We start from the raw sequence: 18308 nt of genomic DNA, 5'->3' as shown, positions 1-18308 counted from the left end.
ATTGTGATCTATAATGCACTGCCTGAAAGGGCAGTGGAAGCAGATTCAATAGTAACTTTCAAAAGGGAATTGGATAAATACTTGAAGGGAAAACATTTACATGGCTATGGGGAAAAGAGCCGGGGAGTTGGACTAACTGGATAGCTCTTTCAAAGAGCTGGCACAGGTGTGATGGGCCAAATCGCCTCCTTTTGTGCTGTATCATCCTATGATTCCTTCTGTGCTGTATCATCCTATGATTCCTTCAAGGGTTCCTAGGCACGGTTTGCACTTTTGTATCTTTAATTGGCCTTTATTCATGCACAAGTCTTTACAGCGAGTGTTTGCAGGCTATTCGACTGTGGGGAACAATTTTGTCCTGGTCCAACATTCATGGCTGTGCACTTCCAATATTGATCTCGAGGTAGTGATCAGAAGTGAGAAGCCTAACTCACTGGTGGAAGCCAATTGTTGCACTCCTACCATTCCCTGCTGAGAGCAGCCAACTCAAAGACCAAGGTTTGAATGCAAGACCTGATCTGTATGACTCAGCTATTTACTGAATAAAGTTGCTCAGTCTCCGAGTTAAAGGCAGTTTGACACTCCAGTGTAAGCACTGTGTGAAGTGTGCAAAATAATAACGAATCCGAAGAAAGCAAGTTTTACGTCTGAAACAGGATGGGCGACAAGGGAACCATTGCAAATGCATCCCATCTGTCTCTGGTGAGCTTGATAGGATATTACAGAATAATTACAATAAAAAAAAAAGAACTACAAAATGAGCAAAGTTCACAAAAATCCCTGCAAAGAGTGCGTTGACAAAGGCATTTTTGGATTCTAACAGTAATCCAGACCTAATAAGAAGGAAAGTACACACAGATGTGTAAATGTCATTGTAAACGGAAAACCATCAATTCAAAATTTACTTAAAGCTTTGCTTTTCCACTTATACTTTAATCAGTAACCTTTACAGTGCTGGAATTTCCTTTCAACTATGTACTGCTGTGTTAGCTATATATATATATATTTTTAAATTCCTTCTCATAAGAGTCACCTAGAATTACACTAATAATGTTCAGAAATGACAGTATCAGTTTCCCCCCTCTCCCCACCCCGCAAATATGGTTCCCTCCTCTCCTGAAAACACTGACTCAAACTGGGTACGGCTGGACGCCAAGAGCCACCCTCATCCACGTGAACATTCTTCATAAGTGACCCTAGGCTACCGGTGTTTGGTAGGCTATTCGGGTATAGGGGCGAGGAAAGGCATAAAAGCTGAGCCTGAAGCTGTCCTTACCTGATGTCCACAACCATGCACTTCCCAGCAGGAGTTTCGAAATGGAGGTCAGAATGGAAACCCTGGGTGACTGTCTTCTCACTTGCCCAGGATTACTGGGGCTAAGTATAGCTAACTGCACTGAATGGAGATCATCTAACTCAACACAGATCACAGATCAAAGTGAACGGCATCCCCATGAGGTAAATGAGGCAGCACCATTCCCTCTGGAACCACACCTGAAGAGGTGGATTTTTTCTACTCCACCAGATTATTATCTCTTTCCACCGGCAAGCAGTGCTGCACAGTCTAAGTGCTTCGGGACATCATGAGAATGTGATAAACTGCAGCGTAAAAGCAAGTTCCTTCATGTTCAAGCATTTGTTTTGAGAGAAAAGTATCAATGGAAGCCAGTGTTAATCAAAGTTTTTGATTGTAGTGCCAGAGGTGAAGGAAATTAAATATTCACAAATTCTACCACTGGTTCAGTGTCAGTCAGTATTCATAGAATCATAGAAATTTACGGCACAGAAGGAGGCCATTCGGCCCAACTTGTCCGTGCCGGCCGACAAAGAGCTATCCATCCTAATCCCACTTTCCAGCACTTGGTCCGTATCCTTGTAGGCTACGGTACTTCAAGTGCACATCCAAGTGCTTTTTAGATGTGATGAGGGTTTCTGCCTCTACCACTCTTTCAGGCAGTGAGTTCCAGACGCCCACCATCCTCTGGGTGAAAAAGTTTCTCCTCAAATCCCCTCTAAACCTCCTATCATACTTTAAATCTATGCCCCCTAGTTATCGACCTCTCTGCTAAGGGAAATAGGTCCTTCCTATCCACTCTATCTAGGCCCCTCATAATTTTATACACCTCAATTAGGTCTCCAGTCAGCTTCCTCTGTTCCAAAGAAAACAACCCCAGCCTATCCAATCTTTCCTCATAGCTAAAATTCCCCAGCCCAGGCAATATCCTCATAAATCTCCTCTGCACCCTCTCTAGTACAATCACATCCTTCCTGTAATGTGGTGACTGGAACTGCACGCAGTATTCTAGCTGCGGTCTAACTAGTGTTTTATACAGTTCAAGCAAAACCTCCCTGCTCTTATAGTCCATGCCTCGGCTAATAAAGGCGAGTAACCCGTATGTCTTCTTAATCACCTTCAGGGATCTGTGGACATGCACTCCAAGGTCCCTCTGATCCTCTGCACTTCTCAGTATCCTACCATTTATTGTGTGTTCTCTTGCCTTGTTAGGCCTCCCCAAATGCATTACCTCACACTTCTCTGGATTGAATTCCATTTGCCACTGTTCTGCCCACCTGACCGGTCCATTGATATCTTCTTGCAGTCTACAGCTTTCTTCTTCATCATCAACCACACGGCCAATTTTTGTATCATCTGCAAATTTCTTAATCATACTTCCTACATTCAAGTCCAAATCATTGATATATACCACAAAAAGCAAAGGACCCAGTACTGAGCCCTGCAGAACCCCACTGGAAACAGCTTTCCAGTCATCTTCTATCTACCTATATAAAGCGGTTCCTTCCGTTTTGTCTGTCCGGCTATACACTCGAAAGTTATAGAGCGTACCTACACGTGCGTTACAGCCAAAGAAAGCTTACCATTCCAGAACGGTCGTAAGCGTATTTACTTTTCGCTTGGACAAAAATTGTTCGTGCGTTACACAAAAACCTTCAAAATTACACTCATTATCCATTCATTAGCATTGATTGACTGACGTCAAGGTCCACCAATCCTGTGCCGTCATGATTGACCAATCCTACAGTTCAGTCACCTGATGGTTGGCCAATCGCTGCGTCTGTGGGCGGGACTAATGATTTTGAACTCGGGCATCGGGCAGCCATTGCTTCAACTACTTCCAGCTCAAAATCTGCTAATCCAGCTTTGAAAAAGTTAGTATCTCTTTTAAAAATAACATAAGATTTACCAAAAACGTTTTATAAGTACTTTCACTTTCATCTTTGAAGGTATTAAAAGGTAGAAATGTTGCCCGCCAGCAGATTCACAGAGGGACAGAGAGACAGGGCCGAAAGCCTGGGACTCGATTTAAACCGCCCGGCCCAAAACAGCCCTGGCAAAGCCGGGCTCCCCCAGCTAGTATTGAAATAAACGAGTCAATGAATTACGGCCTCTTTGACAAAAGTGGGTACAGGTATGAACCTACAAATCAAGCAAACAAGGACAAAACTTCTAAATCAATGAGAGTCCTCAAGTAACTAATTTGAATAATAAAATAAAACATCTTAATTCTGAACGCCAACACTGATAATTTTGCAACATTGTTTCTGAAAAATGATTCAAAATGATACATAATCAACCACAAATGGCTCACATTCAATTCAGGATAGCAACTCAACACTGACTCCGATAAGAAACCTGTTCCTTCAAATACGTAAAGTCAGAGGAAGGATTTATATAAATAAGGCTCATGAACAGTGCAATCTATACATAAACCGAAAGTTGAGATTCTTCATGAAAGATTAGATTTCTGGTTTACCAGTTAATGAAAACTTGAAAAGATATTGATGTTATTTCGCATCCCCCCCACCACCCCTCGGGGCATAGGAAACAGTTAAATATTTTTTCACAGTACAAAACTGAATAGAAACCCAATAAATATTGCTGTGAATGTACTGCAGCATGTGACCTTAAAATCCTGTAAAATGATGTAGGCATGAATGATCAGAATTTAATTCCACTTTCACAATAATTATCTTTCCTCACTATCGGAACAAGGATATAGTAGTGGCTCTGTCTATCTGTCCATGCCAAAATGACAGAAGCAGAATTGCTCGAGTGGCACCACTGATCTTCACCCAATTTTATGGGTGTGCTTCATAGATAACTTTCTTTATTAAGCCAGGTTTGGTATTAAATAAGAAAATTGGAAACTAGAAAATTAGAATTTAAATAAATTAACTATAGGAGGAAAGTTCACGAGCATTGTAGCGCTTTTCCATTTCTTTCCTAATTAGAATCACTACTCAACTTTTTTTCCTATAAATATGAAATACAGGGGTTCATCTAAAATATCTTCCAGTTCTGACAAAGGGTCATAGACCTGAAATGTTAACCCTACCTTCCTCTCTCCACAGATGCTGCCTGACTTGCTAAGTGTTGCCAGCATTTTCTGTTTGTATATTGATGAAATACATGGGGATTGAGTAGTGCAATGCACTAGTTGTCAGCTCCGAGATTCAGGTTTAAATCCAGCTCAGACTGATGCACTGAAAGTCTTAACTGACCTACAGGGTCCTACAGGAAATTAATTTGGGAAGTTTGAACCCAGTTCTTAGTAGGCACAGGCCCACAGCAAAAGAAAACTACCCCTCATTCAGCACTAAGTGGCAATCTCGCTCAGATTGGTCATAGGATATCTTGTGCAAGAATGGAAAAATCTCATACTGGGAGAGTTGAAATTGCTTGGGATTGAGGCACATTGCAGGAGCATTACGCTGCATCAAATCTTGCTATATCTGACCAGGGAGTGGTTGATGCTGTCAATGTGTCCTAAAATGGATAGAGTCTATCTATCTCTATATAGTAAATATATGTGGACAACCATTAGGAAACCCCACTTCAGTTAAGAATCACATTCAATCCATCATAAGCAACACCCATTAAGTTACAGAAAACCATACACTATGTGAAAGGTTATCCGGCAAAAGGCCAAGTTGTCTTATAATCATGTGGTTCACATGATACCAGTTTGAAGGTGTTTTAATATTAGCAGTGACAGGGTGCTTGGTTCTCATGGATAATCAGATGAACATAAAGCAAAACACTTTCTTAGAAACACTGCAAGAAGCTAATTGTCACATGCTTCCAACAGACTAATCACAGCAGTAGATTGAGACACAGCTTCATCACATGGTGTACACAGACCAGATTGGCAGAAGGCAACAGCTGTAAAGCTAATGGCCCAGAAATTCAGGTCGGGGGCTTCCCGCGGGTGCAAGCCCCCAACCTGCACTTACCTTGCGCGCCGGCCGTTGAGCTGTGGGCCCCCGTGGAATTCCGATCCTGGGCCTGCTCCAGCTGCCGGTGCGCAGTGCTTGCGTATCCCAGGGGCGCAGTTAGTTTGATGCGTCCCCTGGGATCATGTGGGCCATGGGCAGCCAATCGGAGCAGGGAATGCTCCATTCATAAGTCTGACAGGAAGTGCTGTCATACTTAGAAATACTACGGGCCCCTTCTTCTTACAAAACATCACTAAATCTTCAAATAAATTTTTAAAAAAACACATTTTTAAAATAAACTATAAATTAAACGAAATAACTATTTTAAACAATAATTTAAATTTTTGAAAAAAATAATTTTATTTTCTAACAGGGCTAAAAATAAACTTACCTTGCTTTAAAGTATTTAAAAATAATAAACCTGTGGAAAAAATGTTTTAATTTGAATTAATTCACCATTTACCTTGTAAAAAGCAGGCCTTATGCCTGCTTTTTACATTTCTAACTTCTGCAGACTTACCCTCCCGGGAAAACCTGTAAAAAAAAAATGAAGTTCGATGCGCACGCGCAGCCTCTCCTGCGCACGCGTTCGACCTCTGAACCCCTGCTTTCAGGGGAACGGAAGTGCCGGTTTCCCGTGCATGCAGGAAACCGGCACTTCCATTGGGCTTACGGGTGAGTACCCAGAGCGTACTCACCCGTGGAGACCCGAATTTCTTGGCCAATATTTTTAATAATGTAGGTGTACTCCATTTTCTGTTTGCTTATATATCCTCAAAGACAGCCATTTAAAAATGTATACCTTTCTTGTGTTACATCTACCTCCCTCCATTTTATGTTTTCACCCCATCACCCCATACCATTCCCCAATCTACTAGGCCAGTAGATTAGCCGCATTCTATATTCTGTTAATGCAATTTAAATCTGTGAAAGCAATTCTTGTTTTCCCTGCACTTCAACCCTATTTGCAACTTTTTCTTTACTAAGACTACTCCTCAAGACGGCCTTAATAAGGTCTTGAACTTACCTCGTGAGGAATCATGGAGGAGATCCCATTTCCAATCACTGTTGGACACAGACTTTACTCAGCACAAAGATTTACCACAACACTTCAGCTAGTACCCTTAATATTTAGACAGCATGGTTGGGTATTTAGTATCAACTAAATTCCATTAACAACAACAACTTGCATCTATATGGAGATATTAGGACAGGTGATCAAAAGTTTGGTCAAAGAGGTAGGTTTTAAGGAGCGTCTTAAAGGAGGAGAGAGAGGTAGAGAGGCAGAGAGGTTTATAGAAGGAATTTCAGAGCTTAAGGCCTAGACAACTCAAGGCATGGTCGCCAATGGTGGAGCAAGTAAAATCGGGGATGCACTAGAGGCCAGAATTGGCGGCGCGCAGAGATCTTGGAAGGTTGTAGGGCTGGAGGAGGTTACAGAGATAGGGAGGGGCGAGGCCATGGAGGGATTTAAGCACTTTTATAATAAAGTTCAGAAAACTATCAGATCATAAATCAACTAATACAACCTTTCTGGAATGTAATAGCTACTTATTAAAATGTGAACAGCATCCTAAATTTAAAAAAAAAATTAAACACCCTGCTAATAGAGTCCCAGAAACAGCACAGGATTGAATGCATTTTGTTTTTTTGATAAAGTGCTTTGAAATGATTTCTCCAAATATGGTGTTTCAGATCATAGCTGGCAGTTCTCTGTAAGCCACCTTAAGATGCTTCCCTAAGTAAAAGGAGGGAAAGTTGAAGGGACTCCACTGGCATATCATGTGAACTGTGTCAAAGTTGAATCCAGAGTAGCATTGGTCGAGGGCTATGAACAGGTAAACCACCTACCCGTTCGCTCAGTCTAGGAATAATGCTGGCATAGAGTCAAATAATAATCTTTTAAAGTTAATTTTCATGGCCAGATTGATGTCACCATAACACATAGAAACATAGAAGATAGGAGCAGGAGTAGGCCATTCAGCCCTTCGAGCCTGCTCCGCCATTCAATGAGATCATGGCTGATCATCCAAATTCAGTACCCTGTCCCTGCCTTCTCCCCATATCCCTTGATCCCTTTAGCCTTAAGAAATATATCCAACTCCTTCTTGAATATATTTAATGAACTGGCCTCCACCGCCCTCTGTGGCAGAGAATTCCACAGGTTCACCACTCTCTGGGTGAAGAAATTCCTCCTCATCTCAGTCCTAAATGGCTTACCCCTTATCCTTAGACTATGACCCCTGGTGCTGGACTCTCCAGCCATCGGGAACATCCTTCCTGCATCTAGTCTGTCCAGGCCTGACAGATTGTTATATGTTTCGATCAGATCCCCTCTCAATCTTCTAAACTCCAGTGAGTATAAGCCCAATCGACACAATCTCTCCTCATACGTCATTCCTGCCATCCCAGGTATCAGCCTGGTGAATCTTCGCTGCACTCCTTCCATGGTAAGAACATCCTTCCTCAGATAAGGTGACCAAAACTGCACACAATACCCAAGGTGCGGTCTCACCAAGGCCCTGTACAACTGCAGCAAGACATCCTTGTTCCTGTACTCGAACCCTCTTGCTACGAAGGCCAACATACCATTTGCCTTCTTAACCGCCTGCTGCACCTGCATGCTTACCTTCAGCGACTGGTGCACAAGAACACCCAGGTCTCTTTGCACTTCCCCTTCTCCCAATCTATTGCCATTCAAATAATAATCTGCCTTCCTGTTTTTGCCACCAAAGTGGATAACCTCACATTTATCCACATTATAGTGCATTTGCCATGTTTCTGCCCAATCAGTCCAAATCGTACTGGAGTTTCACGACATCCTCCTCACAGCATACCCTCCCACCCAGCTTTGTGTCGTCTGCAAATTTGGAGATATTACATCCAATTCCCTCGTCCAGATCATTAATATATATTGTGAACAGCTGGGGTCCTAGGACTGATCCTTGCGGTACCCCACTAGTCATTGCCTGCCACTCGGAAAACGACACAGGTTCCCCGAGGAGAGGAGAGCGATAAGCAAGAGCACAAGAGAAGAGGGAGAAAGAGGAGAAATTCCTTTAGTGACCAATTACGATTGATTACATAAAAGATACATTGAAAATCATTTACCTGTTTACTGCTGAGTCAGTACGAATTGTTGCTATAGGAGATCGCATGTTCTTTAGATCCCAGACTTTCACAGTTCTGTCATCACTGCCAGATACAACATTATCCCCCACAGTAAAGACAGCAGATGTTACAGTGCTGAAAGAGATTTTTTTTTAAAAACAGTAAATAACAACATCAACACATCCGAGATTTGTCTCTAGCTGAAGTATTAAATTGCTACCTAGGTTTTCTATCACTTCTCTTATACACCATGGGGGAGAAATTCGGTTGTTAGCGCCACCGATTAACGCCTAAAGAGGCCGAGAAGTGGGGCGCTAGCCAATTTCCGGGCGGGAGCAAGGCGCCTAGCCCCATATTGAGCATGCATTTAGCGCCGGCGCTAAATCTTAGCGCCTGCTCATGGGCGCAGGCCGATTATGATGTCATTGGCATGTGCAACGCCTTTTGGGCACCCCGGACTGGAAATTCAGTGGCGCCCCCCTCCGTAGCACCTGGCGCTAATAGTGACAGCTTACCTGGACCTTACCAAGTTGCTCTCGGGCTGGAGGAGCGTTATTTAAAGTGGACTGGTGTGGTTTAAAAGCGGCAGCCATTTTTGGAGCACAACTTCCTCGAGAGCTACAAAGAGTTGCTGAGCTGCACACAGAGCCATTTGACCACTGAGCCAGCGCAGGCAAACGATCTTCAGCCTTCTGACCATCACCTTGCTGTTGGTGAGCCTTGACAACGGGGAACCTTCCTGTGGGCACTTATTATGGCGGCTGCATTGGAGGGGAACGTCCTGCTACTGAATCATCTGGAAAGGGCACTGAGACGCTGGGAGAGGGGGGCGGGCATGGCCAGACGGAGGAGGGCCAACAGACGTCGCCACAGCAGACCTTACGCTGGCAGGGTTTTCCGACAGCAGTTTTCCTACATGAACATGCCGGAGGAGCAGTGTGTCAGAAGGCTGCGATTTAGAAAGGAGGTGGTGACTGAGCTGTGCCAGCTGCTTCAGCCAGATCTGCAGCCTCAGATAAGGTGCAGGACATCTCTGTCGGTGGCTGAGAAGATGCCAGCTGGCCTGAACTTCTACGCAAGCGGCTCTTCTCAGGCTGCGCGTCAGAGGCTGATCAGAAGTAGCTTCTCGGCCCCTCTCACGGAATGCTTGCTGCCATTCCAAGAACAGGAATGGAACCGGTCTGATACCCCCAAGCCTGTGAAGGGCAAGATGCATGTAAATAGAAGGCATGGCCATTGTAAATGAAGAAAGTGTTTCATTGCACAAAATGTGGTTTCTTCAAACATGAGAAAGCTATGGCAACAGAAAGCAAAACTAATACACTGACACATAACTGCCTCTCACACCCGGGAGACTGTCCAAAACATAAATCACATTCCGACCATCTTCCTTGGCCTTGATTCCACTGCGCCAACCAAAGCATCCAATGCCCCATCAGTGAGGCGTTCCGCCCTCTGCCTCACCCTTTCCATGTCTTGCTAGGCTGGTGCACCACAGGTAGGCTCCCACCGCTTTGAAGGCCTACAAGGCAGTGAGTGTGTCTGGTGATGCCAATTGACCTGCCCCTTTAAGAGCTGGCTGGCGCCAGTGTGTCTCAGGGAAAGTGATTATTGACAGCACCCTCGCTGTGCCCTGCCGCCGCGAAATTGGGTTGCGCTGCCGGGTTAGCGCCTTAAGAGTAGCGTGCAGCGCCTGATTTAGCGCCGCAATCACCTTTAGGGGCGCTGCAACCCAATATCGCGCTAGGTGGCGCTAAATTGCGCCTGGCGCTAAACTTTGCGCATCGCCAGGACTAGCGCCCCAAACGCGGCTATACTGAATTTCTAGGCCCATATGTCTCATTCTTCTTAGTAAATCTTTGTACTCATCCAGCCAATGGATGTTCGCACTGATGAACAGAGTACTTTTCCATCTAAGATGTCATGCATCAGTATTAAGATCTCGGGTCATATACAATACAAGGCAGGTGCAGAGTAAAGCTCCCTCCATTGTCAATATGCACTAACCCTCACCTCAGCTTTTACTACACTAGCATGTCCCATATCCATATGGCCTGTGACAGTTCCAAAATATGGTTTCCTAGAGAGAAAGATATCTAGAGAGAGATAAAGAGAGACTGATTTTATCCCAGGACTAGATGAAACTGAAGCCTAAGAGGTGATAAGCTAGTCTGTCAACCTCCATGTTATCCTGTCCCACAAATGATTTATTAATTAAAAAATTCATGTTATTTTTACATTCAAATCTCAACATTTTCTGCACTACTAGCTGAAATTTCACTAGTGTTACGATCGAGCTCAAATCCTCATGTAGCGAGTGTCTGATAAAGTTGTAACAAACTAATCCAACTGTGTTTTTGCCATTTAATGTAGAATATTCCAATACTCCAAGAGTTCAAAAGGGTCTCCACAAACTGCTGAGTTCAACATATGCACAAATAGGTTTACTGAAACAACAGGACAATCCAGCATATCACTGCTGTGTAATCTAACATTCAGAATATATGGCCTAGAAATTACTGGTGTTGCTGTCTGCCGATGAATGTTTAACAGGATCGTATCTGTTTATTTTAAATGGGTTAATGCCTCCATGTAGATCGGAGATAGAGGAATGTTGTATGACTATATTAAATGTTCATGTTTCAATATTACTAACAGTAATTTTTAGATTTGTCATTAGATATAAAAAAATACCAAGTATGAAAATAAAATCCATAAGCCATGGTTACTACTAGATTTCCGAGGCAGTCCAAAAATCAGACAAGATGAAAACCTGTCAAACTTTGACAAAACCATCACACGCAAATTTCAACTTCATGAAAAGTGTGTCCAGAATCTTCCGACTCACAATAGATTGGGCAAAATACCAAAACTGAAGAATAAGTTACTGAAACCCTGCCTTACAAGAGGAAATTGCTTACAAACTGGGCAAAAATAATGTACAAAAAATAACAAATGTGAATCCTCTTAGTGCATCCAGGTGCCAGCTGTGGCTCAGTTGGTAGCACTCACGCCTCTGAGTCAAAAGGTTGGAGGTTGAAGTCCCTCTTCCAGAGACTTGAGCACAAAAAGCTAGGCGGATGTCCAGTGCAGTACTGAGGGAGTGCTGCACCGTTGGAGGTGCTGTCTTTCGGATGAGACATTAAACTGAGGCCCCGTCTGCCCTCTCAGGTGGACATAATTTATCCCTCAACCAACATCACTGAAACAGATTATCTGCTCATTCTCACATTGCTGTTTGTGGGACCTTGCTGTGTGCAATTTGGCTGCCACGTTTCCTGCATTACAGTGACTACACTTTAAAGAACTTCATTGGCTGTAAATCGCTTTGGGACGTCCTGTGGTCGTGAAAGGCCCTATATAAATGCAAATCTTTCTTTCTTTCAAAATATTTCTATTTTTAATGCAATACATATATCTTTCTCAGTGCATGCTGCTACTTTAAGTGAATTGTAAATGTGTTTCTGGTCTCCATCTTCCATCTAGGACAGATGGACCTACAAAAAGGACGAGATCACGTATGAACATTTAATGAAGTTTAATATTTTGTAATTTACAATGTCAGTTGTTCTCGTCTGTGTGCTACTCAAGGAATGCAGACTTCACATACTGATCTGGATGCTGATTGAATTTAGCAGCATCCAAGCCACTAGAGGCCCTTTTATGCAGGCACACTTAATTCAAATTGACATTAAATTAAGGTTTAATAAGGATTAAACTACTGTGTGTAAATGGAGCAAGGTTCTTTAATTTAATACCACCCTAAAGCTAAAGCATGCTACTTTAGCATGGGATGTCACCCTCAGTATGAAAGATTTCTTAAGTTTTTTTTAAACTGGTGGACAAGATGGAGTACATTAATCTCACAGCTCTTTGCATTTATAAATACAATATATACACATACGAAATATACTTTTTTTTTTTAAACGGCAAATGCCAGCAATGTAATTAAAGATGGAAAATGTTGAAATCACAGCAGGTCAATTAGCCTCTTGAAAGGAGAAGACGGGTTAAATGTTCAGGTAGAAACCCATCGTCAAACCTGGATAAAAGTGAGCCTGTTCATAGTTAGCTGATGAAAACAAAGAGCAACAATAAGTAAAGGTCAAAATTTCTGACACTCTGCTCTGCATTAACAGCATTTTCTGTTTTTATTTTAGAATACAGGAAACTTTCATTTAACCGGAGGTTAAAAGTCCAGAAAGCTCTATCTACTGGCAAAATTCAGGAGCAGTTTTCTATAAGTTTTTTTTACTTCTCGTTGCTTTTTTTTCCCCCCAGTCAGGCTCTGCAAGGTCTGTAGCTAAGCAACAGCTTCAGCTAGAGACGCTTGCAGCTGCAGCCGTCTGTTTTGAAGCTGTTGCTAAGCAACAGGGTTTGTTGATTCACATGGAGCTGAAAAGCTCTGTATGTTTTAACATTAGCGCTGGTTTATACGGCAGTTTTGATCTAACGGCACCAGCTCAGTCCCGTCAGTGCCGGATACCAGAAAGTTTCCTGTATATACATCAAACAAGTCTGAGTTTCATCTCTTAGACCTAGATTTGAATCCAGTACAAACTATTAGGGTGAACCAACTCGTGGCTATAGGAATCTACACAAGCAGAGTTTGTGCAGTTGGATGCCACTTTGTAGTGGGCATAGATCTCCGCACAAATTGGCAAACTCTTATAATGATTTGTGCAGAAAATAGAATCTTTGCACTAATACGATAAATTGTTATGAGGCTGGCGTTAAGTGATCTCGCATTTCATTCACTTAATGCAGTTTTTTGTTTCACAGATCTCTAATACTTCAAAAGGAATGCAGCATCACTCCTTCAATCACTTCCTGTTCCATGTTACTTCCTTGCTTGGGATGGGGGTGAAGAAGAGACAAAACAACAGGTCAGGAGCTTTAATTGATATACTCAATAATAGACAGGGAATCCAATTCATCAGGAGTCTGCAGGCGATCAACCTTTTGAGATTTCTAAGTTTCCAAACGGATGCATTTTTAAAAAATACCTTCCTGTTGTTTGAAATGATGAAGTTTCCTAAATAATTGACTCTGGAAACGTATTCTAATTTCCTTCATTTCCAACCCTCAACCCTTGGGGTTTTATCAGTACAAGTCATTGCCCATTTCATTTACAAGGAATTCTAAATACCCGTCTACAAATGAATTCATATCTGGATGTGAAACCTGAGAAGCCACCAAAAAAAAAATAACTTTGCCGATTCTTGATGACACAATCCTGACAAAGGAGTTGCCTTACTTTGTCCAGATCGCTCAAGAATCTGTGATATGCCAAAATTCTTCAATAGTTGCACTGGAAAAAAAGTGATTAAAATCATCTGGGTAGAGAGATATTTTATAGACTTGGTACATGACACACTAACATTGACGTGCTCCTTTATAAATTCTGTTGCAGATTCCAAAGAAAACACAAATAATGAAGCTAAGGTAATCATTCTCGCAGCCAGCCAAACCTAATTTCTGCCATCTCGTTATTCCTGCAAGCTACAATTAAAGTGACAATTCTACTTTCCAGCTTGGCGGCCAAGATCTTCAGGGAGACTCTTGCAGTCTGTGTTTATGAGAGAAATAGACGCATCAGGATAGGTTTCTGCTCGCAGCAAAACTGGGTGAGCAGGAACCTGGAAATTGGTGGGCTCTCACTTCTGCTGGTCCCTGCTAGGATTATGTCCTGACCTTTACGCCCGTGTAATTAATTCCCACTTATTTTGAGCGTGAGCCTAATTAAGTATGCAAATCAGGGACTTTGGCAGGCCCTTTCATCTTTCTGATGAGAAACATGCATTAAAAGGAAGCAGCTTTAAGTCTCTGAATAAAGGTATTGAAAGTCAATTTTAATGAAATCAATATATATTTACAATTTTTGAGACACTGTAAAATCTATTTATTTTTAATTGTCTAGCTAACTGATTTATTTACTATTTTTATTTCTATAGCTATGTGGTGAATTATTTTAATTGTGTAGCTAATGTAAATTGTTAGGCCTAGAAATTGGGTTGTGGGCTCGCCAGGGCTGTAGCGCCAGAAATTTTGCGCCAGCGTTAATGCGGCAGCGCCCGACGAAAATTCGGTTGCGCCGGCCCCAGACGGCGGCGGGCGCTAAAGGAGGGTTTTAGCGCCTGAAAACGGGCGTTGAATTGGGTTTCCCGGCGCTAATCCCCCGCTGCGGCACCCGATGCGGTGCGGCAGGCTGGGGAACTGCAGGCCTCCTCCTTCTGTTAAGGAGGAGCTGCCTGCAGCCGACAACTGTCCGGCGGATTCCCCCGACATCTGAGCCCGGCACCTCGGGGAAGTGCCGGGCTCGCAGCACACACTCATCAGGGCCGCGGGGGGGGGGGGGGGGTGATGCAGGAGTCCGGGAAGGGAGGTGCGGGCAGGCGGCCGCCAGGAACGCGGCCGGCCGCCGCTCCACCTTTATGCACCGGCGCAAAGGCGTGTAAGAACACTTTTCACATTCGTTAGTTGCGCCTGCCACGGGCGAGGCGGGCGCAACTGAATTTGGGCTTGGGGCCGGGTTACCACGGCAACCGGGACGCTGCGCACACCGATGACGTCATCGGTGCCGGCGCAGCGCTACCGGCTAACGCCGATGGTAAGGCCCAAGTCAATTTGCAAAACGGCTATAAGTCCGGCACAAGGCCCTCTAGCGCCACTAATTGGGCGCTAAGCCCACTCAATTTCTAGGCCTTAGTGTTTTTACATGCAAAGTCCTCAGAAGATTTAACTGTGCCAATGCTTTGAATTGTAAGTTGTAGCTGTAATGTGTACCCTATATATCTGCATTGTCAACAATGAGAGCTGGTAGGTTGGGAGGACTTAACATGAGCCAACGGCAAATGTGCAACATGAGGTCATCCATTTTGGATCAAAGAATGACAAATCGGAGTATCTTCTCCATGGCGAGAGACTAGTAACACAGCAAAGGCTATGGGCCCTGGCAATATCCCAGCTGTAGTGCTCAAGACATGTGCTCCAGAACTAGATGCGCCCTTAGCTGAGCTGTTCCAGTGCAGCTACTACACTGGCATCTAACCGAAAATGGAGAAAATAACCCAGGCGTGTCCTGCTCACTAAAAGCGGGGCTAATCCAACTTGGCCATTTACCACCCCATCAGCCTACTCCCAATCATCAGCAAAATGATGGAAGGAGTCATCAACAGTGCTATCAAGCGGCACCGACTCACCAATAAACTGCTCACCGATGCTCAGTTTGGATTCTGCCAGAACCACTAGGCTCACTGTATTTGCGTAAGTGTCAACCAATGACCATCTCCAACAACAGAGGGCAGGCTGAGGGAGCAAACATTTGGATGAAAATATTTTTCAAGAGTATATTAAGTGATTTAATTGGTCAAGTTTTTATTTGGGTAGGTTTTCATACATCTGCATAGTTACAGCAGTTACATCTGTAGCTGGATAGTTGCAAAGTTGAGATTTGTTTAGAATTTCAACCAATCCTGACAGTTCATGACACAGGAAGCGTGATGCACAAGGTCTACATACTTTTGTGCCATTTCCAATAGAATCATGGAATAATACAGCAAAGAAGGAGGCCATTCAGCCCATCGTGCCTGTGCTGACTCTTTGAAAGAACTATCCAATTAGTTCCACTCCCCTGCCGGCTTTTCAATGCAAAAACCACGTGTGCAGTCTTTGAAGGGGTCGCGCCGTGCCAAAAAAAATTAGAGCCAACATTGCTCACTGTGTAAAAAAATGTTTCCTCAGTCATAACTGCACAGAAGGAGGCCATTCTGCCTATCTAGTCCATGCCAGCTCTCTGTAGAGCAATCCAGTCAGTCCCATTCCCCCACTCTATCCCCATAACCCTGCAAGTTTATTTCCCTCAAGTGCCTATCCAGTCTCCCCTTGAAAACACGGAGTGTTTCCGCTTCCACCACTTCCGTCGGCAACGAGTTCCCAGTCCTCACCACTCGCTGCGTAAAAAAGTTTTTCCTCACATCCCCCCTGTATCACTTGCCCAAAACCTTAAATCTGTGTCCCCTAGTCCTTGTACCATCAACTAGTGGGAACAGCCTTTCCCCGTCTAGCCTATCCAAACCCATCATAATCTTGTACACCTCTATCAAATCACCCGTCAACCTCCTTTGCTCTAATGAAAACAAATCCAGCTTCTCCAACCTGTCCTTGCAGCTAAGATCCCCCATTCCCAGAACCATTCTGGTAAATCTCCTCTGCACCCTCCAAAGGGCTTTCAGATCCTTCCTAAAGTGTGGTGACCAGAACTGGACGCAATACTCCAATTGTGGCCTAACCAGCGCTTTACAAAGGTTCAGCATAACTTCTCTACTTTTGTACTCAATACCTCTATTTATGAATCCCAAGATCCCATATGCTTTGCTAATCACTCTCTCAATATGTCACGCCAACTTCAGGGACCCATGCACATTAACTCCCAGGTCACTCTGTCCCTGCACAGTCTTAATGGCACAGTTTTAAAGTGTATATTGCCTCTCCCTGTTCCTTCTGCCAAAATGCATCACTGGTTCTTTCGCCAATTACCTTAAATCTGTGTCCTCTGGTGACCGGCACTTCTGCCACTAGAAACAGTTTCTCCTTATTTACTCTATTAAAACCTTTCAGGATTTTGAACACCTCTATTATATATTAATAGGTATGATTTTGAAATACTAGGAAATCACTGCATACAACATGAATTACAACCTTAGTATTCTGATGGCAAATTTTTATTTGCTTACCCAAGCCTTTCAATTATTGAAGAAACACAGTCTTCATGCAAGTAATGAAGCTCCAAGTTTACAATAAAATTTCAAAATTATTTGGGTAACAATATTGTAGTTCCTACACTTACTTGTTTCAATAGTGTAACAGTTGTACTCTCCTCAGAGTGAAGTCATGAAACGCATAATAATATAGAAGACTGCAAATGGCATATATTCCATGGCAGAAAAGTGGCTAAATAGCTGCTTTTAGTCTTGCAGACTTGACTATTCAAAATTGCCAATGAATGGAGAGCAAAGTGTTATAAGACACCATGTAGCAGGTGCACAACATTGCTGCTTGCATACTACTGGCAGCTTCCATGGAGCAAGAATGATATCCGATCTCACTGTGACCATCTTAGCCTGTACTGTGCAAAGGTACCTTGAGGTAGTCAAGTGGCAAAATCCTGTTCAAGTAACCTGCAATCCACTTTGATTTAAGGTGCAGTAGTTCTGGTTTTATAGCATTGTGGACAACTATTTCTGGCTAATAAGAGATTGCAATTCTTCCAAATAATTTAATGTGGCATATAAAAGACTTGCAGATCTCAACGGCCACAAACAATTTGTTTAGAGGACCAGAAAAATCTTAAGATATTTTTAAACCAAAAGAAAAGTCAACATTTATTCACTAATCTCCCGCGATGTGCTCATAGTGAATTAGGTTAGGATGTTGCAACGTGGGGTATGAAAATGGAAGAGGGGTGTGGAAGTGGTGCACGGAACCGCTGGAAGAATTTGGAATTTTTTTTCATTATTCTTCATTCATGGGATGTGGGCATCGCTGGCAAGGCCAGCATTTATTGTCCATCCCTAATTGCCCTTGAACTTTGTAAGCGATCTCATCAGAAATAACAACTTTTTCAATTTCAGCCTGAAAAATACGCTTTCCCTACCCACTTAAGATAAGATTTTTCTGCATGTAAAATGGAGGAGCAGCAGTTTGCCATGACTTCATCTGTTTAGGGCGTGAGCTTTTAGTGTAAAGGCCAAGAAATATATTAAACTTAGAAAACAATTACACTAAATTGACATATCTGAAAGATAAGTGTGGGACCATCACATGTATGCTACCCTTCCCTCCAAAGTGCACTCCCAGCTTCTGTCCCCTTCCTTTTGCCTTCATAGTCATTTATTCCCCCTCCACGAGGATTGTATCCTCTGTATAAAGTGGGCAGGAACTCCTGTTCTCGCAAGACTTAC

General features: G+C 43.2%; 1 protein-coding gene across 1 annotated transcript in view; it reads right to left on the bottom strand.

The window, feature by feature from the left end:
• wdr37 (WD repeat domain 37) overlaps window positions 1–18308 on the bottom strand; it is a 154847-nt gene that overhangs the window by 16532 nt on the left and 120007 nt on the right. The window contains 1 exon segment of the mRNA XM_085987595.1: window positions 8347–8481. Within this exon segment, the coding sequence (XP_085843721.1) occupies window positions 8347–8481 (135 nt within the window).

Source organism: Somniosus microcephalus, chromosome 5 (genome assembly GCF_052327205.1).
Source record: "Somniosus microcephalus isolate GS21.2 chromosome 5, FLI_Smic_1.0, whole genome shotgun sequence".
NCBI classification, from domain to species: Eukaryota; Metazoa; Chordata; class Chondrichthyes; order Squaliformes; family Somniosidae; genus Somniosus; species Somniosus microcephalus.
This window is presented reverse-complemented; position numbering and strand designations above follow the sequence as displayed.